The 27,954-nt window shown below is 33.8% G+C and overlaps 4 protein-coding genes across 5 annotated transcripts in view; all 4 read left to right on the top strand.

Moving 5' to 3' along the window:
• The first annotated feature begins 138 nt into the window (after positions 1-138).
• LOAG_00939 (hypothetical protein) lies at positions 139-3,123 on the top strand. Its single transcript, XM_003136479.2, has 6 exons — positions 139-465; positions 779-985; positions 1,383-1,466; positions 1,665-1,766; positions 2,254-2,385; positions 2,844-3,123. Exons 1-6 carry the CDS (start codon positions 253-255, stop codon positions 3,039-3,041), a joined length of 936 nt encoding a protein of 311 aa, XP_003136527.1. The 5' UTR covers positions 139-252; the 3' UTR covers positions 3,042-3,123.
• A 2,203-nt stretch (positions 3,124-5,326) lies between these two features.
• LOAG_00938 (hypothetical protein) lies at positions 5,327-15,869 on the top strand (the record flags this gene model as incomplete). The annotated part of the gene is made up of 26 exons (XM_003136478.2): positions 5,327-5,587; positions 6,108-6,239; positions 6,432-6,633; positions 6,834-7,018; positions 7,205-7,435; positions 7,566-7,715; positions 8,023-8,160; positions 8,320-8,418; positions 8,505-8,714; positions 8,918-9,094; positions 9,184-9,258; positions 9,409-9,596; positions 9,717-9,823; positions 9,960-10,156; positions 10,362-10,484; positions 10,654-10,752; positions 10,959-11,143; positions 11,371-11,483; positions 11,773-12,040; positions 12,395-12,635; positions 12,825-12,969; positions 13,110-13,306; positions 13,457-13,675; positions 13,811-13,924; positions 15,081-15,217; positions 15,494-15,869. 26 exons carry the CDS (start codon positions 5,327-5,329, stop codon positions 15,636-15,638), a joined length of 4,338 nt encoding a protein of 1,445 aa, XP_003136526.1. The 3' UTR covers positions 15,639-15,869.
• Positions 15,870-18,895: 3,026 nt separating this feature from the next.
• Positions 18,896-19,710, top strand: LOAG_00937 (hypothetical protein; the record flags this gene model as incomplete). The annotated part of the gene is made up of 3 exons (XM_003136477.1): positions 18,896-18,959; positions 19,093-19,190; positions 19,537-19,710. The coding sequence occupies 3 exons, from the start codon at positions 18,896-18,898 to the stop codon at positions 19,708-19,710; spliced, it is 336 nt and encodes a 111-aa protein (XP_003136525.1).
• A 319-nt stretch (positions 19,711-20,029) lies between these two features.
• Positions 20,030-27,954, top strand: part of LOAG_16846 — a gene marked incomplete at its 3' end in the record, with an annotated part of 26,447 nt that continues 18,522 nt past the window's right edge. The window contains exons 1-5 of one of the 2 annotated variants that reach the window (XM_020449503.1): positions 20,030-20,094; positions 21,287-21,458; positions 22,275-22,375; positions 24,585-24,737; positions 26,992-27,079. In XM_020449503.1, coding sequence (XP_020306958.1) covers positions 20,071-20,094; positions 21,287-21,458; positions 22,275-22,375; positions 24,585-24,737; positions 26,992-27,079 — 538 coding nt within the window. In that variant the 5' untranslated portion in view covers positions 20,030-20,070. Of the gene's footprint in view, positions 20,095-21,286; positions 21,459-22,274; positions 22,376-24,584; positions 24,738-26,223; positions 26,370-26,991; positions 27,080-27,954 lie in introns of those variants that run through there. The other variant, XM_020449504.1, reaches the window with a different exon arrangement.

Raw genomic sequence — 27,954 nt, 5'->3', positions numbered from 1 at the left:
ACATCCTTGTACGACAGAATTATTGGAAGAATATCTCGATCTTTAAGATATCATCTAACGGTGCTCGATATATCTTGATGGGAATATGCTAGAAGTGATACCAACGCCCTAATAAGTTGGACTATATTTATATAAATATTTAGCTCTTCACTCTTGTTGTTCGTGAAGCTATGTGGAAGAACATAGTTGCAGCTAGTCAGAAGCGGATGAGGAGTTATCACACACTGCGACTGTGTCAGTTCTAGATGTGTAATGCCAGTTGGTAGATCGATGTATCGCCGTGGTACCGCTGATGATGATGATCAGCAGCATTTACGTTTTCTGAATTCCAAAGAACCACGGCCACCCCCTACTTCGAATAATATTGAGTATAAGTTACACGTCACCGGATTACGCAAGAAGCGACTATGGATTTTGTTGTTATGTTTAGTGGTGCTAACAATTATTACACTCATCTTATTGATTGTAAGCTTTTGCATTGTTTCTTTTTTTTTTCATGATCAATACTAATTTAGTTTTTTGCTTATTTTTGCGTTTTTTGTTAACTTGAGCTGAATTAGTCGTCACATAATCGACAGAAAAGCAATGTTGGGATATAGTGAAATAGGTAATTCACAACCTTTCTGATGGTTTAATCGGATGAAGGAATTAAACCCTTAATGGGTACTAAACTAAATTAGGAGAAGTACTATCTTAGCCAATCTATCATCGGTTCTTTTTACTTTTGTAATAAAATCTGATTATTCTGATTATATTTACCTATTTTAAATATTTGCAGTTAAACATCTTCATTATTCATGTGTTGGGTATGTCAACTAGAGGTATGAAACATCTACAGTTCCACAGCCGATATCATCCAGATACCGGCAAAGAGGATGTCGTTTTACAATTTTCGGCTAATGAAATCCATCTGGGTAAAGTGATCGCGAAAAGTGGTGTCGTTTATGGAGGTGCAGGGAAAGATTTGGCAATCTTAGGTTCTAGGGTACGCTGTTTAGCTTTCGCTTGAGAATGATTTCTAGAATTTAATAAAATTTTAAAAGATGCAAATTCAGGTTATCCTGAATCAACGGATTGCTTGAATAGATAGACATATTTGTCAGAAGAAATAACAATCCCTTCAGACTTTCTTCATTCACTTTTATTTGATTTCATATATGCTAATTCCAATTTCATCACCGATTTCCTTAAATTTTTGTTGGACGAAATTTCTCCATAGAGTTCGACAAGGCTCATCCTTCTTGTTCCTCTGAAGAAGTTTGCATCTGGAAAGAGAGTGAAACTATGTTTACAAATCAATGAAACTAATATGAAGTGATTGCAGGAGCAAACTTGTAAATCGCTAATTGCAAATTGCAAATTAGTTGTTAATTGCTTTTCAGGTAATAATCAGTAGTACATCAGCGCAAAGTCGTTTGGTGCTGCAGGATGGCATTTGTCGCTTTGAGAACAGCAATCAATTTACCGTTCGTCACTATAGCCATCCATAAATTGTTTTAAGCTTTAAAAGAAATTTAAAAAGAATTAAAAGGCCTAAGCAAAAGTCTAGGGTTAATGAGTTCATCTCTCTAAAGAAACAAGCATAAATATTTCGTTGAATTAGTGACAGTTAATAGAGGAAAAAACAAGAAGCAATTAAGATTGTACAATTTAAAATTTTACAGATAAAAGATGCATTTCGACCATACTTCAGTGTTCAGCATCCACTGTTTCGTGTAGACAAGAGGATTAAGAAGATATCGACTGCCCAAATTGTAACGGACAAGGTCCATTTTTTCTTACAAGTTTTGCAATTTTAGAAATTATTTAGCAAATCAAAATTCTTAAAATCCATCGTTTAGCTTCTTAAGCTGAGGATCACTGAAGTTTGCAGTTCAGTCCAGAACAATCCTTCAGAAGTTTTTGTTCCTTTAAATTGAAACATGATCCGAAATAATTGCGGATGCAGAAGATTATCAAGATTCAAAGAGTTCAGAAACTTTATGTTGAATAATTTGTCCGAACAAAGGGTACTTTGATTTCTGTGTTGTTTTATTCGCTTTTACTCTCTGATAAAGTGAGGAAAGAATAACTGGAAAGTGCATAAATTTCAGCTAACTGCGGCGTAGTTTGGTCCTAAATTTTTTTAGCAATTTAATTGTAGAATCGAGTTCACTTAAACTGTAAGAATCTATTAATTATGCTCAATTTTGTAGTCACATTTGAATCTGGATCCCAATTCAGTTAAATGAAAATTTTCTGAATGATTTCTAGATACGTTCACCAATCAACGATAATTTATACGTGGACGTGGTAAATCTGGGATTACGTGGTAATGAGGGGATACATTTGGAGGCAAAACGAATAAATTTGACCGCTGGAACCGGTATTTCATTAGGAACAACGGTATGAATAATTCATAATTTCAATTTATTTAAATTATAAAAAATACTCTCAGCTACATCCTTTTATCTCTTGATTGAAATTAGAACAGATACACTTGACAGCCAATATTTATCTTCAACATCCCTTCCTTTCCGTTATGCTTCCGTCCAAATTTCCTTTATGAAAGTTATCTTTTAGTGACTTATTCCATAAAGATTTGTGCTATTTCTCATCAGAACTGTATTTAATAATCTTATCAGTTAATGGAATTCTGATTTTCTTTTTACAGCAAATACAAACTTTTTCGATCTTCAAATTTCATGTTATTTTGAGGGAACTGTTCTGTTGATTTTGAATTGACCACTGTTCAAAAGTTCGTCAAATACATCGGCATAGAAAGAATTTAACGAACTTTTGATTTTTCCGTATAAGTTTACAGAAAAAGATCGTTTTCATGATAATTTCAACTTTTTTTCCAGGCTGATGGTTTAATAATGTTTTCGACCAAGAAACTCTATTTTGGAAATAGTCTGAAAACATTGCCATTGAGCTCATCCCCTTCGTTGACTGCTTCAATAGATGCCTTGCGAGTTTGTGTTTGTATGTCATCAAAGCCTAGGCTATTTGTAGTAGCTGGTAATAAGCCATGCTATGCACCACAAGGTTTCTGTACATAATATGATAGTTGTATTGTTTGATAAATGAAACTGGAACTACAAATATCGGGCTTGATATGAATTTCCGTTGGTTATACGCCAGTAATCGATTGGTCAGTTAGGATAAGTGTTTGCCATTTCTATATTTTGATTCACTTCAAGCTTTAAGTTTTGCAATTTAAATTTCAAATTTAAGTTTGCAATCCAATGGACTCTAATTTTAAAGTTTAAATAGCCTACAATCATTATTGAACATATTTGTAATTTGATCTCCGTATTTTTTTAAAGATGTTGGCATAGCAATAAAAGAAGAAAGATCCGCAGATACTGGTGAATAGTTCAGATGAAGATACAATAACCTGCTCAAAGTTAGAACTTTCAGAATGAGTTCCATCATCATTTCCGAATTTTCTCAGTGACGTACTATGAAACATTCTATCGAATCTCTCACCTTTCCGTTGTTGATCATTTATATCGTATACCTGTAATAGGATTTACCTTTTTTCCAGGTAGTTTGGACACCTGGAAAGACGGCAAAACTTATGTAATTCCAAATTTCATTTATTAATTAAAATTACAACTAATTCAAATGTTTCAGTTTGGATTTTTGATTATACAAAATAAAAAATAAAGAATCTTCATGATTTCATCATAAGAAAACATAAAGTGGGAGGCCGAACTACCTATGGATGGCAGATGTTTCATACAATGACATTGCGCGCCTCGCTAAAAGTAGATGAATGAATGGTCAGCATAGTGGCATTTTTACAGCTATTTGAAAGTGACCTCTGTTTCGTTTTCTCCTAGAAAATATACTTTTGCCTTAATAATTCTAATTCTATTCAGATAAAGTGCGATTAAGGAAGGATGTTTGGGAAACAACGAAATAAGTTAAAAGCTTAGTTATGTGTTCAAATTTTCGGTTTTACATATCACTTTTGTTGATTATATTAATTGTCCACTCCTCCGTTTCGATTGTCCACTTTAATTGCAGGGAGAAGGAGTAATTCAAGGAAATAAAATTTTGGTTCCTTTTGACTTGAATGGAAATACTGTGCAAAATACCCGTTTTGCTTGGTGTTGAAAGAAGTCATTGAACCTTTCATTTACATACCAAGTTAAGGCTTATCGCATAATTAGAGTTTTGTTATCATCATCGGTGGGAAATAGAATAATGTGTAATTCTTGTAAAATATAACTTTTAATCGAAATCAAATCAAATGATTCAGATCGATCTTGTATTTATGCAAAAAATTTAGGTTGCAAAAATGACTGTCAAAGGGATACTGATGCGTATCTGCGCGTATGTACTTGTGTGTGTGTGTGTGTGTGTGTGTATGTGTGTGTGTGTGTGTATATATGTATGTATGTGTATGCGTGTATCTATCCGCTTGTTTGTCCACTGCAAGTCATTTGATCGGTCACATTGTCATCACCAACCTTGCCCATTTTAAAAAAATTTTTGATTAATGATTGTATGAGTCAACGTTTTCCTGCAATTCTTATGCCGTTTTTCTCTTTTAGCGCATTTTTCTTCTTTTCCAATGAAAAGTTGATGAACCAGGACGGGGACATCAAGTTTACGTTTTTCCTCGCTCCATTATACCCCTTTCTTGTTTCCATGATCCCATTCCCTGTCTTTTCGGTCCTCCCCTCTTCCACTTCTCAATTCTTCTGCTCTGTTCAACTCTTCAACCCATATCTCTTTTCCATTAGCCGTAACCGATTGTTGCATCTATTTACACTTTCTACCGGAAGTTTTCCGGAAGTGTGACCGACTAATGGAATGATTCTTCATGATGTAATTTCCCTGGTATTTAGATTTTCTGATACCTCTAAATATCTATCTATTAGATAGCATGAATAGTAGGACAGTGTGGAATTGCTTTCTAAAGAGTTTGCCCTGTGGAAATTCTGTTGCTGCAGAATTTCTCTTCTCTCTTTAATCCCTAATATGGAATAGTTGGCCTGATTGGCTCATTTACCTGCATGTCTTTGCTTTGAAAATTGGATTACAGCTTTGTGACGAAAAATACAGTTTGTCACAGGTTCAATTTTCTAGCCTATCGCGGCATTCTAAATATCTTGCAATATTATGAACAAAAGAAAAAGGAACTTCCTATCGGGAATTTCCAATCCTACCTTGGCCGCGATATATCATCGAGAATAATAAATGGACAGGTTATAAAATGCAGCAGGTTATGAAATCATGTAATTACGTAAATACTGTAATATAAAAGAAGTTTCCGGTTATCGTAGTTTCGGGAAGTTTTTATTAGCGAACGAGTGCGTTATATCAATTACTAATGGAAAACGGTGAAGAAGCTCTACGTGACGATGAATTACGTGCAACTACCGTTAAACTATGCGTGGGATCAACGTATAGAGATGATCGAGGTTCGATTGAACAGATTTGTCCGGCATTGTTGATCCGGTCGCAGAAAGCAATTCCCAAATTAGTGAAGCACATTTACAGCCAACTGGCTGCATATTCTTGTCATATCGATGAGGGTATTCCTGATATCATCATTTCGTTGATTTCCGGTGAAAACATTATCGGTCTACAGGTAATCAATTTTTTTTTTTAAATTCTTTGAAATATTACCTTTAACATTCATTTAAACCTAAAACTCATGTAAGAAAAAAAGTTTTTCTTGTTATTTGAAGTTAGCTTACATCTGACCATTCTGTTTTCCGATCTTTCGCTTTTGCTTTTTCGCTGCTGAGAAATTAATAGATCTGCGATAAGGAGTAAAAGACCGCCTTATTGCTGTTTTCGATTTGAACATATAATTAGAGGTAATTTGTGGAATTTTTTGTCTTCTTTCCCTCTTTTAAAATCAAATTGATAGCATTTATTATTTCAAAACTTCCAGCTTATAAGGAAGACTGTTGGAGAAAAAAGTCATTTCATTGCAAAAAGAAATGGCTTGAACCTTACGTTTATGACCCTTTGTGAATTTACTAACATTTAGTTCTTTCCGCATTCTGTTCCGCTTTTTGTTACCATTTTTTTTTCTGTTTTTCACTTGTAATTTTAGAAAAGCGTACAATGATCTTTTAGAATTCGTATAATAAATATTGCAGAGACAAAAGCAAATCGAGAAAGCTCTATCACAAATTGTTTTGAACTGTAATTCGTGGCTTGTAATATCTGGTGAAGCACGTGATCCGTTAGCTTCTGCTGCTGTTAAGACTGTGCGCGCCAATGAATCTTCGGTTGGTGAATTCTGGAATATATGCGCCATAATGCTGTACAATTTGCAGATACTTGAAAGATTTTTATTTATCGTTATTGTTTTTTTTTTTTGTGTAATATGAAACTGTGTTTGAGACAATTGACATATTCAAAGAAGCTATGAAATAGTTGAGTATTTGAATGTAAACAACAATTTATAAGGACGGATTCAGAATTCAACAAACGTGGAAACTCTACTGCTAGTTGTAAATGATATTAGCTGTGTGGTGAACGATCAACAAACGTATCGCGTCCCAATGGTTGATACTCAATACAAAACAATAATGATACTGTGGATGGAGCAATTGCTTCCGATTAAGAGATTAGCATTGTTCAGAAGTCTTATCGCCATGAAATTGTCAACACCACCACCTGGTAAACTTTGAGAAGTTCTAAGAAGTGTGCAGTGAGGCTTGATTCCCCGGAATATTCAGGAAATCGTTGAAATATACTGGAGAGTACTACCTCAATGGGGTGTCACCGAGAGAGATATTCTGTCACTGTTTCTTGTCATGCAGATAGTTTCTGCAAAATTTCTAAGAACAAACGACCAAAAATATTTCATTACATTCCAGCGCTACTAATCGGTGTGCCACAAAGCAATACTGCTTGTCGATCACCGTCGCAAACTGTATTGTTACCGCCTAGTGAACATGAGAATTTACCAGTACCGGTAGCACTATTCTGTGGAGCTGAGCTATCATCACTTGCTGAACTTCGGGCGCATTTGCAATGTGGCATTCCAGTGGTCATTTTGCAGGTAAGCAAATCACACACATCGAAGATTGGGAATGCCAGGATACAACCTGAAATAATTGGATACGTCGAAACAGCGAAATGATAAAAGTAATAAGGCCTATTAATTCCATGAAGGAAAAAATTTTCCGGAGTTTCAAGTTTGATCTCGATGTGATTTTAAAAATTTTTTGTCTCGAGGAGATTTCAGGATGGTAGTGAACTTTGTGCTATATTGAATAGTTCCTGGTTACTGTATCGTAGTTCCGCATTTCATTTCGAAAGTTGGTTGGAATGGTTGGATTCGGAACTGCGTAGTTTGGCACCAAATAGTCTTTTGCACGGGAATCAATTAATTGAAGAAGCTAAGGAAAATGTTATTGCTTCATTGGCTGCTGGTTGCGGAGAAGTACCATTACTAGCTTTTATACTTATTGAACAGGTGATTTTAAAGAGTGCTACTGCGCATTCGATGCTATTTAGAGTTTCACAAGTATGAAGTGGTATTGAAGCTGGGTTTCAACAATATAACAGTTCATTCCCGACTTTCTATTTCATTTTTCATATTTCAGATTCATAGCTTACGTGGTCATTTTCTAAAGTTGTGCATGCAAAGTGCCATTGACATGAATGACATCCATCGTTTGTTACGTCTTGCAGTAAAGCTCAATGTTCCATCCATCATTTTATCAACCGATCTTACCACACTTCGTACTAATACGGTACGAAAAATTTTGAAGTACTGCAATAATTTGAGCAGTTGCAAGCATCCAATTGATCTCTGATCTATCAGTTCCTAAGCTTCATTTCACGATTCGATCTTCATTTTATTTCATCGCCACTTTTCCTGATTGTAAATTCAAGTACTCTGAAGAAATGTATTTCAATTGGCCGGATCATGAGAAGTAGAGGATTTTGTTATACTTAATAATAAAACATGAATTTTATATTTCATGTTTGATTATTATATTCAACAAAATGCTTGGCATTTAAAAGAATCGATGAGATCCAAGCGTTAATATACTTCAGGACATGGGCGATCTTTTCGAAGAAGCTTTACTATCAGACAATCGATTGATCGTTTTAGCAGCTATATTAGAACAAAATATTTCATTGAAAGTTTCATTACATCTGTTGACAAAATTAATGCGACATGCTTCAGATCAAGTAATTGTTTCTGACAATAACCTAACTTTGATGGAATGGTCCGAGAATTCGAGTGATAAATTTTTGGAAATTAATCAAATACAGTTTAGAAGAATAGCAAATTTTGAGATGAGATAATATCTGCTATATGGAAAAATATTTATGTTTCTCAAATTGTAGGCATTTTTTAATAACATCATTGTTTCTCATTGTCTGGGGAAAAATTCGCCGGTGGTTGAAATTGATATGACTTTCCTCGAAGAACTGGAACAACTTCTGGTAATCAATTATTCTTCTAAATGTTCCCGAATGTCATTTAATGACATAAAGTGAATCGGACAGTTTAGGAAAGTAAGTCATTTCAGATTTATTTATCCGGTGGTGTTAAAAGTTTGCTGTCAGCATCATATTTCCATCAGCATATATCCAGCCAAAATCAATCTCTTCAAATATTGGCGATATGGTCGGTACTATTGAATCGTCTCGAATTAGCAAAATGTCTGTGTGCATATTCTTTTGAACCAGTATCATCGGCAGTGATCCTTGCACGGATATGTAATTCGCTAGCTTTTGAGGTTTGACGATTTGTGATAATTTAGGAATGTCATCAAAATTGCGATGGATTTTGCATTCTCAAGCAAGACAACGTTTTATCAACCGATTTTATATATTTCAGCATTGTCTATTTAATTAGTGTGGCTGTGATATATACTAATATAATGTTGTTGACAGAATCGCAATCGTCTTCCCTTTGGATTTATTCAAAATCTGATTACAGGTGCACGATTATCTTTTGTACGAAAATGATTTGAGGAGTGCAGCACGATGGTTCAGTTCTCACGCTAGTGCAATATTAGATGCTGCAAATGCTGAATCACCTCGGGAAACATACCGTCTATTATGTTTACCATTAGAACTGTTCGGTGGTTTGACACTAACAGAACTTGCACTCCAGGTAGCACTTTTTTGATTGATCTGTAAGGGGTCATGTATTTTGATGGGTTTTATACCTGTTGCTGGAACTATTTAAAGTAGAGTTTTCAGACTAACAATAAACAAATTGTGGCTCATCGATGCTGTCAAAAATGGATTTATCGACTTTTGTATGGGAAACTACAGGTATCAATAAATATTTCTTATGCTTATATGTTCCATCTACTTCATTTTGTATTGCCATAAAAATGCACATTTGTATCTTTACGTTTACAAAATTATTTAAGCGGATTACTGTATTTGCTTTGCACCTTATTGTATCATGGAATGCCATAGGTCGCTTGTTCGAAGGGTTTTGTACTTCTACCACACTGGTTGAAAATTTTGCTTGCATCAGTACTGGTAATTCCAATTCAATGGTGGATACGATATCGTGCACCAGAAAGTTATTTTCATGATCGAAGCTCAGCTATTAGTCCTACAGCGGCATTTCTGCAATTTCACGGTCAAGGAGACGCTAAAAGGTAGTATCGCATAGAAATAGCCTGACACTTTTTTAAACACGAACTATGCAAAAGACAGTACAAGAAAATATGCAGGAGAAGTAGTGAAAATAAGGTAAAGTTTAAAGAATGCATTTTTAGTTATGTTCCCAGTAAAAATATACAGCGTGATGAACTCATCATGCCAGCTGTTCATGATGAACGATCACCAGGTGAAACGTCAACAAGTTCTTGTCTTCTAATGGAAGGTGAAATTCGTTATTCATTTTGAATATCCTGTGGTATTTATTTCAATCTTTATGATAGTACTTGAAGATTCAAGCTGTTAATTTTGTTGCAAAAAACCAATTTCATTTATGAGTTCATGAGTTCAACGATTTCTAGGTTATCAATCAGTCGAAGGTCTGATGCTAAGAGGGCTCGATCTTGCAGCTTCTGTACCGAAGACAAAGCATGAAGGAAGACGAGTTCGACGAACAATCTCCTACTTATCTATTGGAACATTCTATTCTACACCAATTGTTAAATATTGGCTTTCTCTTGTTTTTCGACTCATTCATATCGTTTTGTTTGCATATACGGTTAGTTTTCGAGGATTTTTCAAGGACATTTTTTGTGGTTATCATCAGAATCCTGGATTATTCCACTCAGCGCATATTTTAGAACAATCAGGGATATAATTATGCAATCAGAACCACTACTTTCTTTTATTTCTATCTTATGATTTAATAAATTTCAAATTACCATATTTTTTCTGACTGAATGTCTTAGAAGTCACAATGTCAGGTATCATTGCCTGGTTGTGGATCTCTCGTTCTGGATACCTTAATATGGCTTTGGACATTTTTATCGCTCGTTGAGTCGATTTGGGTATTTTCGAATCGCATTCAGCGAGCTCCTTTGCGTCAGGTTAATGAAAATTGAAATTTAATAAGAGTTCAGAAATTCTTGAAATTTATGAGTTAATTGAGTAGTCAAGTTATACAGACGTGACATTTTAAAAATATCGAAACACTTCATAATTAAATAATTGAATAATACATAGAGGAACTGAATAACTTAACAAAAGAAATTTCAGCTTCGTTGGCGTTTTTTTGATATTATTGTGATAGCGTTGCATCTCTTAGTTATACTCATCCTCAAAGTGCTTTCGTTAACGATTCCAATCAGTTCGATGGTTTGTTTTTACGCTTATCCTTTTTATTCAAATTAGTATAATCGGGTCTGTAGTTAATGATGAAAACTTGAGAATTGTTTCTTTCATAGTTCAGTGAATGCTAGTCTTAAAGCTATTTTGACTAATTGATTGAATTGAGCCAAGGTTATATTGAAGTGATCGCCGCTTGAAATATGATGAGAAATTTTATTGATTCTCTGCTTCAGCCATTCCATACACCGTATGCGATTCGAATCTCGTCAGCATTTCTATTACTCTATCTATGTTACTCAACATTATTTCATTTTGTCCCCTTATCGCAAACATTTGGCGCATTTGTCGTGCGAGTTAAACTTATGATTATCAGAGATTTTTTCAATTTTTTGATACTCATCGCTTTAGTCATCGGAAGGTTCGCAAATATCTGTATTATTATATGATAAATTTATTAGTATAGTGATAATTTTTACTATTTATACAAAATAGATTATCGCCAAGGTAAGAGTAGCATGGAGCAATGCCAAAGACTTGAATGGTGGGGACTGTTAGCAAAATTTTTATACTATCCAAGGAGTTATCATATTCATTGAAGCTACAACAATATTCACTTCTTGATTTATAATAATTTCAAAACTACAGTAGTGCAATAGCAGTCCGTTCATTACTGTATCCAGACCAAGCCTTAACCTGGTTATTGATTTCAAAGGCGTTTTCATGGGCTTGGCTCTCATTATTTCAAGTTCAATATGATGGTAACCCATTTCTGTTCCATTTCTCTCCGAAAATAACAGTATAATTTTCATTCTTAATTTAATTTAAAATGTACGTGCTTGTCAGTTAAATTATGCAACTTTAAAACCATCAAAAATATGGAAAATAAAACTTAGACTAATGTGTAGCTAATTTCTGAAATCTTCAGTTTTTCGATGCCTAAGCTATGTTCAGACTGGAGTTTATATATAATTTTGAAATAATGTCATAGAATTTCGTAAAATTTCCTCAAAACCAGCGCGCACTTTCTTGCATAAGATCTGCTTCCAGAGCTTCAAGAATCAGAATATTGTAAAAAGACATACATCGGTGATTATCATAATCGCGACAGCTGTATAGCAATCGGTGGTTTTGGTGATTACAGTTGTCCAACTCAAAACTGGGTCGGACATCTAGCGGTACTAGAGTACTTTATTGTCTTGAAGCTAATTTGCTGGCCAATCCTTTTTGCGTTATTTTCCAAAACAGCCAAAGAAGTAGACAATGAAGCCGACAAAATCTGGAAATATCAACTTTATTCACTGGTTGAAGATTTGAGGTAAATTAGTTGAAATCATCCTGTCACACTTTTATTATTTTTAACACAGTGCTCGATAATATCAATATTGATCAATACGATATACCATCATGCCACACTCAAAACTTTTGAAGCCTAAAGACTTTGCGTTTGATATCTTCAGGGCATTTCTTGAAAAAAAAACGGTGCAAATTAGTGGTACGTTTTGTCTATGCTTTCCGTCACAATGTCGCTTAATCCATACCATTGTGGCATTTTATTATCTAATTTCCAATTCCGATCCATAAAATAAATGGAAATGTTATTTTCATTTTTCTATCATTTGATTTCAACTAAATTCCATTGCATGTATCATACATATTCCGTGCAATTCAGGTTTCGTCCTCCATTACCACCACCACTCACACCAATTTTCTTTCTCGGTGCCTCTTGCTGTCGAGCATACGGTTGTTTCCTGAATTCGTGTCACAGTCCAAATATGGTCAATTTGGACCATCCGGATGTTGTTCACAATCAACAGACTTCAAAATTATATAATACAGCAAATCGATTTACTAATAATACAAAGAGGAATATGTTATCAGCTGAATGTACATCTTTGGATTCTGAGTTTAGAGTAAGTTTTGAAAGTTGTCCTCTCCGTCTCCATCACTCCAAAGTCTTATTTTGTTATTCTTTTGCGCATATTAGCGGCTTTTCCAAAATTCTTTATACCAAAGGAATTTTGCATTTTACCGCTCCGTTTACATCGGTATTTTTTCATCGTTTGTGCAAATTATAGAAAATTTGGAATTTCTATGTTTAGGCGAAATCCATAAACCTGTGGAGTGAAGCTATGATCACATCAGCAGACTCGGATATCAGTCTTAAATGTGACAATGAAAATCGTCAGTTGCAGGAACAAATTCGATTGCTAACCGTATCACAGTATTTTTCAACAGCTTATAAAAGTATGATAATTGTCAAGGATCTGTTTCTTCATAATAAAGGCATAATGCAGTCTTGTATTTTAATCCATTTTTAATCTAACTTCTATGAACGTTAACTGACACTTCTGTACTGTCAAAAAAATCAAAAAAAAAATTTGCAGACACAAATGACACCTGGAACAATCTATCGGAAAGTATACCATATGATCGGATAACAAATATCCGGAAATTAGCGGTGACGGAAAAATACCGACCTCATCATATTTTGATATCTAATTATTGCCCACCATTTTATTGTAAACCTATTGATGACTTTCCAAGTGATATGCAGAAGCACGTCGATGTTTCAACACCAGAGGTAAGTAATGAATTGAATGATTAATTACGTACATATGTATATAAAGTGAAATTAAGATCGACTAATCTACCAAACATTTCTTAGACTCGTTTCTCTTTTATGTGAAATAACTCCTTGCGAAGTTCACTGAGATCAGAGTTTAAATTTCAGTTCTTGACTTTGCTGCGGAAATACTGGAAGCGATGGCAACAAAATAAAATGCTGGAGTTGTTCTTGTTTTCACCACCGTTCACAGTTGATGCATCCGGTTTACCCATGAATCCGAATGGCCGGCAAGGTATTGCTGGACGTGGAAATCATATGAAATTTGGCGCCAACTTGCTAAATGTTTACGTCTTAATGCGAAGAACCAGTAATAACCACTTGATGGTATTTAATTTCAAGTCTTTCATGTTCTTGTTTACGTTACCCAACAAACAAAAGATTTCATTCGCTTTGCGCACATCAATCTACCTGCATTATTGTTCAATCTTAAATTCTTTAATTCTATTTAGCAAATTTTAGATTTTACTAGAAGGAAGTACATTTCCTACTCGTTGGCGACTAAACAACGGGCATTGTGATGAAGAACTTCAGTTAATTTTGCGAAACAATTCGTTGAATGGTTCAGATATTCACGTTAGTAAAAAAAATTTTTTCTATTGAGAAAAACACGAATTTCAAATTATGCAGGGTTTCGAAGATTTATTTCTACGCAATTTCTTCAATATCATATGTTAATTAATTGCATGCGATAGAGCACAGAAAATATAGTAAGTTCTGAGAAAAAAACTACCCAGTATCTTGAAAAACGGCAAAGAATTATTCCTAAGTTATAGTTGAAAATGCGCAAATGTTTGTTTTTAAATTTAAAGAAAAAAAAGAATAATATGAAATACTCATTTTTATGTTTTCATAGTTGTTCGGTAGAAACTTTAGCTCATACAAATGGGACATCTGACATTCTTTGACAACTTGCATGAAATTTTGAAAAGCTCTGCCGTTTCATCAGGACGACTAATTTGCACCTATTCTGGCTGCTTTTGTTTTTCCAGAACTTATACAAAGTGGGGCCAGCTTTAAATTTGGTAAAATCTTCGAACTTCAATCTGACTTTTATATTTTTGATCGAATAGGTACCGAGTGTTAGGTTCTACATTGTTTTTTTGCAAATTAATCGGTGCATTAATTAGAATAAATCCAGGTTAAAAATGCACTATTTCAAAACCGCATCCAAGCCTTATTTGGCACCTTAAAATGAGCAGTTAGCTGACTTTTGGATTTTGTCGAATACGCCATGTTGTAAGAAAGTATTCGTCACTTGCATTTCATGAAACTTTTTTTCGGATAACAAAAATGGATAAATAAAGGTTTCTTATTGAAAACGTAGATCATAGTGTTAAAATCAGAGTTCTAAAATCTGACACTATGCCATGACCAGCCTGCCACACGTAATATGTAAGTTAAACTATATGTAAGATATGATCTGTAAGCGGCTATTCAAAATGTGCGTAAGTTTGCTGAGCTTTTACAAAAGAGTTTCCAATTTTGTTCTTCCTTTACGCACTTACTCATTCAATCCGATTTCACAATTCCTTAGAACTTTCAGAATTGACTGAAACTATAATTGCACTATAGTATGATAATAATCAGTGGAACCTACTTTTTTCTGGAATTATTTATCTGATTTTCAGTTTACTTTTGAATACAGATAATACGATTTTTTATTTTAAAAGTGTCGTAGTGAAATTTGACAACGGTATAAAAGCATTATATTAGTTGGAATATATTGTAGGTCTTCTCCAATCAGAACTTGTTAAATGTTGGTGAAACAAGCAATGGTGTAGCACACGTGAAACGTGTGCTAGTACTGGATGTACGTGATACGGACAATGCATGGTTGGAGCATGATATCTGGGCTGTTTTTCTTGGGTATCATGTTTCTGACACTTTTTTGTAGAGTTTCATTTTTTCCCAGATGTGTAGCACAAAGGCGATTTCAGATTTTGTAGATCTCCTGCATTTTTGATATTTTGTTGATATATTTTAGAATAAGTAATGTAATTTCCCGCTCGCTAATTAAAACTTTATACCTATTTCACCGTTACAAAATTTATATCGCAAATGAAAATATCGGCTTTCATTTTTTATTACTTCGCTCTGTGCTCGATATTTTTCAGTTCTTCCCATTTCATACTTTCTTTTCAGGTCACAAGTGCCTGAAACAGTAGCAACATTTGGGACAATGAACTGGCGGAACTGTAGTGAAGATATTTTATCGATCCGAGATCGGGAATACCTCAATGCTTCCTTAGACTTCTTCACTGATATTCAGCAATACAAAACCACATGATGTTTGGTGAATACATTGATGAGTTGTATATATAGCAAAAGAATTTCTCCCGGATAGATGCACTAAACTAGGCAGTGCAGTCCAATGGGATCTGAAACTGAGGTCTAAGGCTAGATATCTCAAACTACGAAACTCTATTCAGTACGTAGTTGACTTGTTTGTAAATCTTCCGTGAATGGTAATGAAATGAAAATTTGAATGTTGTGTACTGAGACAGAAATAAAGAAGCGAACTTCTAATCTTCATGATCTAAAAATATCTCTCAATTTCACACCACTGAAAGGTTTGAACTCAACCCGTCTATCGACTGAGCTACATTTTTTAAAAGATGATTGGTATAAACTCCTTCTATCATGAGTAACATTATTCACGGATTTCATATCTTTTCCTTTTTTTATGCTATTCGAGACAAAGCTTCTGGTAAAAGTTTCAGGAAAAGATATATAAATACCTGTTCCAACCGAAAGAGTCAAGTCAATATTGATCGATACGGTATACCGTCATGATATACTCAAAATTTTTGGAGCCTAAAGAGGAGCCTGAGGACTTTGCTCAATGCTCAATACTATTATATCTCTCAATAGCAAAGTAACTGCTACACATCACTCTATCTTTTGTAGGTAACACATCAAAGCCATCAAAGCTTTAAGATGAATTCCTTAATGAATGTTCTAAATACCGTCCATTCATCAGTTCAGTCATTCCGGAAGAAAGTTCGTAACTACCATTTTTTTCAGTATGCAGAAATTATGGACTCATATATTAGAAGGTTGCGATAATATGCGAACAAATGTGTTAGGCCATGCAAGCCTGCCTATTGATATAATGGGTCTTTAAAGTGAGCCTTAAAAGCTGTTGCACAATAGATCGATAAATTAATGCTGGTCATATGAGAGAAATCAATGAAATAGAAGCTGGGGACGTCGTCATTTCGGGGTTTGCCCGTGAAAGAAAAAACAAGTGAAGAGAATTTTTCTATTCCAAATTCCTCTCCCAAGAAAAGATTTCCATCGTTCTTCCTTCTTTTATATCATTGAAGGGAAGTACTTCAGAGTTAGTGCTAACTCTTGAATTTAAACTATACCTAAAAATGAAGCACAGTACTTTTACTCTCGCTTTGATAATACTTTGATTATGGCTCCTCTCTTTGGTTGGATCCCGGCTCCTTTTGCATTTAGGCTGGTTATTGTTTCGTTTTCAGAATGTTTTTTGAATACAATGAAATTTTATTCCAATACCTTTCTAATTCAACCTCATAGGATTGGATTCATTTCAAAAGAATTCAAGTTAAATTTTGTCTTATTCGTCATCTTATTGATATGTCTATTTATCGAATAAGTTTTTCACTACTTACTGTGCGTGGAATTGCGCTAAAATTTATGAAATTCTACAACAGCGCCAAACATTTTGTGATTTTTCAAGCCTTAATTTTTGGATTTCCTCATGAAACAAAAAAAATTACTTCAAATAAATGACAGCTGAGTATCGTAGAAAGTAAATAAATTTCAATATCCCAAATCATCAAAGTTCTGAAAATTTTTAAACATTTTTGAGTTTTTGTTATTTTCTATGAAATGTGGCATCTCAAAAATTCCTGAAAAAGATTTTAATATCTCAGGTATATCTCTAGAATTATCCCCCCCCCGCCCCCCAAACTGCATACTAATGTGAATGGAGACAGAAATTACTGCAGATATCACACGAACCGGCGGTATCAATATATTGATGCGCTAAAATCTCTTGAAATTGTGGATGTGCGGACGCCAATGGTTAATTTCTCCATTAACTGTGCAAACTGCGCATTCCCTTGAGAAATCTTCTGATGCTTTTCCAATAGAAATAGAAACAATTTCATTGTACCAATAAGAGAGCTTATCTTTCTTTACTTATTTGATTTCCGGCAAGCATTGCAAAGTTGACAGGACGGATTGCTTTCAAGTTGTTCATTTGCCGCCACTTACAAATGATATAATTGTAAAATGTGAAAATGAACAAAATTCGAACTTGTGGTGCTTAAATTCCAGATTTATAATATTTTATCGGAAACATATTGAAATGAGACGAATGATGATGTCCAGTTACTGAATCATACTACTTTCGATAGAAATGATCCGGACAGGAAAAGCTAACGACATTTGTTCCTGAAAAAAGAAAAAAATTTTTTTTTTCAACTGAGGAGAGAATGAGCACAATGTCGAGAGAATAGTTGGAAACTCGACAGAGTTCCTTTCAGATTTTCTTTCGACTATTGTTATCCTTCCTTTTTCTGAAAGCCAATCATTTTGTCATTCCGCATGACAAGCATGAAGGCCAATCCATCGATCGGATTAGTAAAGTTTCGATTGGATTATGAATGCGTGAAATCTCTAGGAGGACATTTGATGTATGCCCTTTGATGTTCCCATATTCTTATTGGAGTGCAAATGTCGAGAAGTGTTAAAACACCACTGGAACGATGCGTCATTCATCACCTGCTAAAGGAAAGTGCTTAAAGTAGACGAACTGATTATTCTTTTAGTGTTCGCTCGAGTGATCATTGATCACCTGTTAAGAGTAGGACCGCCTACGCACTCCCCACATTATTATATTGAAATGACTTTAATGAAAGATTAATCCTAAAAAAAGATATTTGGACCATATATGCCTGTCGTTCCATTCTTGTCCCAATTTGTTTTTTCGTCTGTCCTTTCCCATTGCAATATTCTATGCATCATTCTTTATTCAGCTGGTAATAATCGATCTGTCTGGCTTCCACCAAAGCTTTAATAGTGTCTTGGATTATTAGTTAGACTTAATGCCTTTACTCTCATCCAACCTTCCAAATTTTAATCATAACTGATATATTTATAAGGTTTATAAAATGAAACTAATAAAATTAAGCTTAGTTACAATGGGACCAGTAGAATTAGGCCGTTATAATGTCCTAGATAACTTACCAACAAACTTTTACAATATCGACATCCTTGAGCATTCATTAATTCAAAAAATGACTTTTCCAAGCCCAGCACTTCACTTTTTACGTGTACCAGCTAATTCTATACAATTTAATTCGACATTCTAACCTTTCAACTTGACCCTATTCCCTTTGACCTCAAGAAATATGAGTCGACAATTAGAGATATATTCAAGTAATCAAAATCTGAAATGACTTTCTTCCTCTAAAAAGTGCATTGCTTCCCCTCCCCTCCCCCCGCCTCCGCCCCCAAAAAAATGTTTCATTTTCAAATGTATGCGTCATTGCTGAGTATTGTGCCGCAATGGCCAATATCTCAAAACATTCCTCTTTTGCTAGCTATTTTCTTGATCTAGCAATTGATCGAAGTTAATTTAGTGATTAGATTGAAGAGGGATAGCCTGATTCCACTAATACCAGTAATTGGATCGAAGAGAAAAGCCTGCTCCTACTAATACCAGTAATTGAATGGAAGGAGACAGCCTGATCTTGCTAATTCAGTAACTGGATCGATCGAAGATGGTGGTGATAGTATTCCGGTGAACGGTCTTTTTGCTCTCTTTATCAGAATCGTAAATGAATCTTTTAAACATAGCCAGGTATTTCTGTACACTTCTAGCAGCACGTTCTTAACCCTTTAAGTAACTTCTGCTTTTGATTTCTTGCTTCGATTCTTTTACTGCATAGTAGAAATTAATCTGAAAATCAGTTGTATAATTAATTTTTTCATTTCCTAAAATAAATTAAATTATCAAGTTGTCCCATCAGTTTGAAGTGAAGCTTTGTCTGCACTGATTCAATGCTCTGAAAATTCAATTCAACCTGGTAGAATTGCTTATTTTTTGCCCAGTTGCTTACTTCTGCACTGTGTAACTAAATGTAATAAATTTTTCAAATATATACTCTTTCATCCCTTATTTCAATTTTAATTTCAATCAAGTTTAGCAATCAAAACGCCCTGAGATGCCTCTGTGGCAGCCAGTAACAAACAAACATACGACATCGCAGTCATATATTTTACTGCTGCGGAAATCGATTTCCATTTTCCGCTTAACCCAACCGCGCCACTTTTATGCTTTTATACAGCAACCACGAATTATCCACTTTTTCTACCTTTAACCTTTCCCAATTATTGATTTCAAATAATTTAAATCTAATTTTTTAATTATTTGATTGCCTTATCCCTATTTACTTATTTATTCATTTATCCCAGTTCGTTTCCCTTCCTCCTTCCTTCTTTCCTTGCTTATTTATTTACTTACATATTTACCTATTCATCTCCTTTGTTTGTTTATGTAATAAAATTTAATTATTCATTTCTTATCTGATAAGAGCTGCTTACACATTGATGCTAAGCCTACAAGACCTTTGTTTTTCTCGATTTTGCTGAAATGTTGCGTTTTTGAAGGAATTTTCAATTTTAGATGTAAATTTATGCATTTTCAGTGTCGTATAGTGGCCAAGAATTGATAACTTACAATGTATAAATCGACGAGTGATAAGGTAATGCTGATATCTTCACTAATCTTATCGGTTTTAAAAGTAACTCATTCCGTTATTGATAGCAACTCTCGCAGGTTAGGTACCCATCCTATCCCAATCATAGTATCATAATATTGCATAAACTACATGGTATTATTTCTTTGTAAGTAATGACGCATTGTGCACTCGTACTACCTATACGAGGTGACTTTGGTAATGAACTTCTGGTAGCATATTTATTTTACTTCAGTTTTAGTACTACGCGAAGAAACTGGAGAACTTCAGAATGATATTCTCTGGCTAATTTCTGTCGAGAATTTTACCACTCATGTAGTAAAGACTTTGGGCTAACAAAATCCCTCCACCTCAGTTCATTATCTTTCAGGAGCCTTTTTTATAGGAGACAGAGATTGGAAAAACCTTTGTGATTTAACTATTTTCCGGCATATACTGCCGTGGACTAAAACTGGTAGTGTGACACTTACCTGCCTGCTTCAAGTTTTCAATACTGTCCTGTCACGAGCAAACTTGCTAACTTGTCAGTTCTTTTGAATCACTGCCATTTATTGTATTAGTGACAGTGATGAATGGAACAGATAACCTTAAGATTCTATATGGGGCATATCAAGATCTAGATTAGAATTTCAGAATCTTGGAAAAAAAGAATATACAGTTGATGCACGCATTCGTTGATCTCTTCATCATTGTTGTATTTAAAAAAGTTAATGTCAACAAGTTTGCTGGAGGAAATATCGCGACCTTTCAGGATGTTTTTGTTACATATACTCACATGATCGTCACATGTATCTCGTTTTCCGTTTCCTTCCATTTCCTTGTCTTCTCAGTAAATCAGAAAACTGTTAACTTTAGGGTAAAAACATCCTTACTTCCGGGTTCCATTGGTCTACGAAAGAGGCAAAAAAAATGACATTCACTTCATGTATTTCCGGAGGAACTGTTCGATCCATTTTGTCTTTGATGAAAGTGACTGAATTCCCGAGATTTCTTATCCTCACATATTATTGATATAATTATCAATAATAAAAACTCCAGTCTTTTTTTTTTTTAGGAAAAGCCGTAAATAGTTGACGACTGTGTGAACAAATCGAAATTCCTGAACGTTAGAGACCGGAAGGATAGTTACTTGCAAAGGAGATTTGCTACTTGGAAAATTGCTGCTCAGTGCGTTACTTTGTGAATTTGCGTGTTTTAGGCCTCCAATGAAGGTGAACTGATCAGTAAGAAAGATGTGGGGAAAAAGGTGATTGTAGGACGAGTAGGTGCCGGTACACTGATGTATGTTGGTCCAGTGGAAGGTAAGACAGGTATATTCTGTGGTGTAGAACTGGATCGTCCCGAAGGGAAACATGATGGTACCTATCAAGGTTTGCAGTTATTTTTAGCACTAAACTTCTGAGAAAAAGTTCCTGGTTCGTTGTGAGATTAAATAATATTCTGGCGGATCAAATTCGAATAGTGCACATATACTCGGCTAGGTTTGGGATCTTTAGAAGTTTTGCAGCGAAGTTTTTTCGATTTAGATCAAATGGTTGTCCGATTTCAAAACAGTTTTGTAACTCAGGCAGTAGGCAGATGATCCCTTTAGAATTCTTGAATTCAGGAAATGAGTCCTTAATGGAAGTGAAAATTATTACTCCGAATCAAATTTTAGTTCAAACAATAAATCCCCTTCTCAATTTCCATTTAGTTCGAGAAGTAATTTAATTAACGGTTTCCTAATAAATGACTTCTCGAGATTAATGGGGAAAAGTTCTATTTACAATGTTTTCGAGTATGTTGTTGAAGGATATAAAAAGAAAGAAAAAAATGGATAACGGTGCTGAAGTAAGAATGAAATCTAAAATGTCCCTTTAAAAGTTTTATTTTTTTCCTACAGATGAATAGCTCAGTTTAATGTGAATAGTGTTACTGACTTGTTGATGGTAGTTTATGCCGATTGTAACTATTGTCGGCTTATTGGGTTGTTATATTTAAATTGGACCAGGATTTTCGCTTATGAGATATTTATGCCTTAATTGAACCAAATAACTGCTAATTAGATATTTATATTGAAATCGAACCAAACTAACATTTATTTTCGTAGAGTTAAGTGTTAATAACGTGATACTTTTTCCTGCTTTCTTGATGTTTTCATGAAGTTACAGGAAAAAAAAACCAATCCCAAAAGGAAGTTCTTTTAGGTATCGCATATTTCCACTGTGCTCCACAACATGGCATATTTGCGCCTTCCTACAAAGTGGAATTGTTACAACAAGTGCCAGTTTCATCAAGGCGAGAAGAAGTTAGTTTTCTTGTTTGTGTTGAAGTTAAATAAATTTCTTAACTAAAAAATTGCAAGAGCTTTACTTAATGATTTTTTTGACCATCATTCAATATATAAATGGAAAAGAGGGAAATTCAAATATCACTGGAGGTCAGAAGTATAGCTATTATACCTTTTTCCTTCCTGTTCACCTTAATGATCATTCCCATCATAAGAGATCGTAAAGTATGTGAAAGTGAAATCTGCTCAGAAATTAAATCATAAACCTTTCGGCAGCAAATTTTCCCTCATACTCATTAAGTCATTTGTTATCAAAATATTTCAAAAGTACAACAAAACGTTTTGATTTTGAGAAAAACAAAAGCTAATCGAAGATGTTTGCTGGAAGTTAATGGATCTCAGTGTTCCCTAAAACTCATTCATCAGTTGTAAGTATCGAAGTTCGCTCTTTTTCGAGAAAAAAAAAGTTTTTCGTTTTTTCTTCATCGATACTTTAACCTTGTCGTAAATATTGCGCTTTTTTTTCACTATATTTAATACCACCGTCAGAGAGATTTTTTCGCTTCTCCGATCTGAGCAAATTTTTTTTCATTTCATAACGATTAAATGAAATTTTAACGATTCTTAAGGATTTACATCTTCTTGAAATTGGTTCTTGTCGCCATCCAATAATCCGCAACAAATGACTTAACAGTAATCTATTCATTGAACTTTTAACATTCAAAAATGAAAACTTCATTATAATTAGAATTATAAGTTCTAATTATTGGTCACTATTATCATCATTAGCTATTTTTGTCATCTGATTCCTATTGGTAGTTAGTAGACATTATATTGAATGTTTTTTCATTCATTTTCTTCATTCTGGTAAATATTTTAGTTCCTCAAGTAGCTCCAAGTATTAAAGATTTTTAGTATTGTAGAACAGATCGTTTCCAAAATCATTCTCTTTCCAATTTGCTTATTAGCTTTGTCAAATTCTAATAATCAAGCCTGCTCAATATAATGAGGTATTGGTTTGAAATAGATGGATTTGTACTCAAGAAAATGGGAGAGCTTAGAAAATTTGCTTTTTGATGTCTTTGAACGGAACAGAATGAACTCTTCTTAAATTTCCGTATTTGATCACCAGCTTTCTCACTCAATTTTGAGTGTTAAAGTTAAATTTATTATTGAATTGAAAACCAGAGATAAATTTGAATTCGAAATCCAATCACTCGGATGTGAATTTACATCGCGCAAAAATCATATTCAGTTTTTTATTAAAGTATTTGCCTTAAGACTTGCGTCTTTTTTCTCGAACTTTTTCTTTTTCGGTGGCTGACTTTCTGAGCCAGAACTTTCTGTCCGGCCTCCTCCTGATTGAGTAATATTCTCAAGATAAAATCACAGCTAAATATCTCGTGCTTTTCGTTTGCCAAACTTTATGTATAATAGGAAACTCACATTTCAGAATCATTTTTCAAATAAGTCTCCATAACACTTCACAATTTTATTATTTATTTATTTATTTTTTTGAAAAGAAGTGAGATAATTTAACTAACTGAAGTTTTTTGACCTTAGATGATTGTGGCTTTTGGAGGCTTCATTCGTGTAAGTTTGTTAGATAATGAGAAGGGAAGATATTCAATTTGAAATTTGTTTTAAATGGCGGTTAAAATTTCTTGGTGCTATTTTCGCTTTCATCATAAGGTCTATTAGTACTGTCATTTCAAGCTTGTTCATGCTTATTCTATTTGTCTGCGAAATCTTTCTTCACTTCTGACCTGCCTTAATCCTGTCTTTTTCATTTCTTCCCTTACCTAGAAGATCTTATAATTTCGTTTTAACGCCCTCAAAATTATTATCAGGAAAACTTGATCAGAATAAGTCCCTCTTTCACAGACTGGTAGTATTACATTTGAAATTAATACTGCTATTAAATTACTCTTTTTTTAAATGAGTTTTGGAGCATTGTATGATGTATGTTTGTCCTTCTCTTTTGATACAGCAAATGATGTATTGATTTGCCAAAAGTTACGGTTCATTATTGACCAATCTTTCCCTTTTTTTTCCCGGTTTTGATGAGTTAATTGTTTTATATAAATAAGTGGAGAAAATACATTGATATTTTTTTTTGGCGATATTCCTTAAATTTTGTTTCTTATGAATTATCCATCCGGCATCCGGTCGTATATTTCATCCTTCTGCACTGCTCTGTGAAACGAGTTATATTTCCGTCTTGCAGAAGTTAGTACGATCAGCAATTCCTGCAATTGCTGGAACTGATATGGTAATGTCAACAGGTACCGGAACAACACAATCAGCAGTGCCATCCATGGATATCAGCATGGCTTCAATCAGTTCACTAGGCTCCTCATCTATCCTCGATCATTCCATGGTTAATTTAATTGTTAATTTCATAAATTAGACAGTGTGATAGCATAGATCAGGATAAGAGAGTAAGAGAAATTTTGATGGCTAATAGATCAGTCGTTATATTTAAAGTATGCAAAGTATTGGAGTGCTTTTACTTATTTTGAACAATTCCACCAATTATTATTATTTGATTAATCAGGTTTCATATTTGTCTTTCTAATAATAACTAATATTAGTTTGAAGTGCACTTTTCTCATGACTGGTCGATTATTTTAAAAAATCTTCTGAGATATATGCGGGGATTCACGTTGAGGTCCATAAATTATGAATGGCACCTGGTGATATAGGAGAAAAAGGGATTTTCAGTGATATTAAGGAAAACAAAGGAGCAATTGAGGGATGTTTAAGGAAATGTTTGCAAAACCTTTCGATGTAGTTTGAGTATTATGTGACATAAATAATTTTATACTTAATGATTCCGGTAGTTGCAAAATACGTGGAGGTATCACTACTCGTAAATAAATATATTAACCTGATTTCGAAAATTATATTTGCTATTGTTGGACGTTTGTAAGAAACCAAAAACCATTTGGTACAAATGGAAGTTATAAACAGCTCTTGTTTGATTTCTTATCAGTGGTTGATCAATTCCGAGCATGACACTTGTATGAACTATGCTATGTCTCAAACTGTTTTATTATTCCCTTTTGTGGTTGTGATAAGTGATGTCATGATCGATTGTTTGGATTCGTAATGTGAAATGATAACGGCAACGAATCAACTAGTTTCGAAAATTTCCTCTTCCCTGCCTTCTTACCGATAGATACATTCCAAAGACCGTTTGATAATTCCTTATCTTATATATTTTTCTGATTGCTTTGGTTTCTTTTTTATTTTTTTTTTCATTAAAAACTTTTTCGATTCACCACTTTTAAATGCTAATGAAATAACAGATCTATGCAAAATGTTTTTCATCCCATGATGAGTCGATCCTTTCTGGATTTTTCTGGATCGAAATGGTCGGGAATGTTATTGGCCACTAAAAAAAAAGTTTGGCCATTAGCATTAATTTTCAAATTGAACAACTAAGAATTCACAACTACTGGTGCAGGACAAAAAAATTTTGTTAACAGAATTATGAGTTCAATTGATTTGTTATTTCTCATTTATTATTTCTGATTCATTTATTAGTTCATTGCGAAATTCATTTCTGTTATATTAGAGAATTAATTAATTATGTCGCATTCATAGTTTATGGAAAGTTGAGTGCTTATGTCAACAGTGTCAACAGCAGTATATCTGAAATTGTCTAACTAGAAAGTTTCACAGAATTCAAGTTATGGAATAGTGCTGTCAATTTCGTTCATATTATTCTCAATCACTTCCAAATCAAACTTTTGAATTTTTCATTTTCTTAATTCGTTATTTCTTAAGTCGAGCTGAACCAGAGGAAATTTGCAATAAAATATAAGAAAATTAGTTTTAAAATATCGTTTATTAATCAATGGAATTTATAATTTCTTTCGGATTCTGGTGTACTAACCGCTTGACATTTATCTTCATGAGAGCTAACCTAAAATTATAGATAATGAGTGGCAGCTGGAACAGTGATGCAATGGTCAATTCACAAGCAACTTATACAATTACCGCACCGGTGAATTATTTACTGAAATCACCGAAGAACTGCTTTTTTTTGTTTTATTAAGCAGATTGTTGTATGCTGTATGATAACAAAGGAAAAGTCTTATCGACTGAATGATAACAATAAAAAGAAAGCGTCTTATCACTTTTAGGATAGAATTGCTTTCTTCATCCAGCTTAATCTAAGTACTAACTTATTTAGCTTCTGAATCGAAAATCTGCTTGAAAAAACACTTATGTGAATTGATGCTTAATAGCTGACATTTCAAAGAATGATTTAATTCAGTGAAAATAAAATTTCCTATTTTCTCATTATTATTATTAAGGATTTTCCGATACTAACTTGATAAGTTCTTTCTATAACTGCTTATTCCACCTTCTGTAATCTTAAAATTTGGTTGTTTTTCCCTGATGTTTAATTTAAAATATGACAGATATCAATGAAAAAAAAGAGAGATAAAGGAAAAATTAACGCTAGTATTCTCAATAGTTTTAGAATGTCAATCGTTGCTGTTTCCTTTTGAAATGAATAATTCATATCTCTTTCAGAAATCATATTTTCATGCATAATTCAGTAAAAAATCGAAGTAATGATTGATTTTTTTTCATTTGTTTAACTTTGTTTGTAAATTCAGATAGGCCGTAGTCATTATCAGTTGCTGGAGGAGATCGAATGTCCTAGTGAGCTTATTGAAGTTGACGACGATGTGCCATATCCATCTTGTAAGCTTTCTAATTCTAAAATTATTTTCAGTTGTTCATAATTCTGCGCAAATTTAAATGTTTGTGTAACCATGCTAAAAACCTATCAATACTGCAGAATTTCCAAACATCATCGAAGTTTTTGAAGGATTTTCGGATTTGAAATTTTTTTTTGTTGACTCTTGGCAAAATTTTTCGATAGAACATTAGATAGTGTGCCCAACTGTTGTTGCTCAGGAGACGGGGAGATTGAAAATTACTGCGACATTTCCTTAGGGATTTAAGGAGGATTGTGGTAGTCATATCTGTGATACTTTGATAAATCACTAATAGGTAGTTTAATTGGGATTTTTTTTTTAATCATACCAATTATCGTGCAAAGATAATTGAGTTGTGAAATCAACGTTTTTCATTTTAATGAAATTTGTTATACATATTTAAAGAAATCGATATTAAAACTTTTCCATTCTTAGTTTTGAGGTACTCAGTCCTATTAGTTTTGTACAATCTGGATGAGAATGCTCTGTTCCTCGAATCTTTTCCGCACTACAAATAACGCGGAGTTTTCTGAGGATAAAAAGGATTTGCACAACTACTACCATTTTCGCGCTACTTAACACAAGCGCTTATTTTCATATAAATTGCTAAGTAAGGGAACTCTTTAGAAATGCTGAAAAGGAAAAAAAATCACTAAACCAGTTCTTGAAGAATGTTCAGAAAGTTTTTTTTTTCTTTTTTTAAATCAAGAATTTTGGGTCGAGCGTTTTTGTCCAGGATAAAATTCTTATAATGCTGATAGTTAGAAAATATCCCAGCTACTCAAGTTGTATCAGATAAATATAACTGGAAAACATATCTAATTTTATATATATATATATATATATATATATATATAT

The sequence above is a fragment of the Loa loa genome, assembly GCF_000183805.2.
Source record: "Loa loa unplaced genomic scaffold supercont3.23, whole genome shotgun sequence".
NCBI classification, from domain to species: domain Eukaryota; kingdom Metazoa; phylum Nematoda; class Chromadorea; order Rhabditida; family Onchocercidae; genus Loa; species Loa loa.
This window is presented reverse-complemented; position numbering and strand designations above follow the sequence as displayed.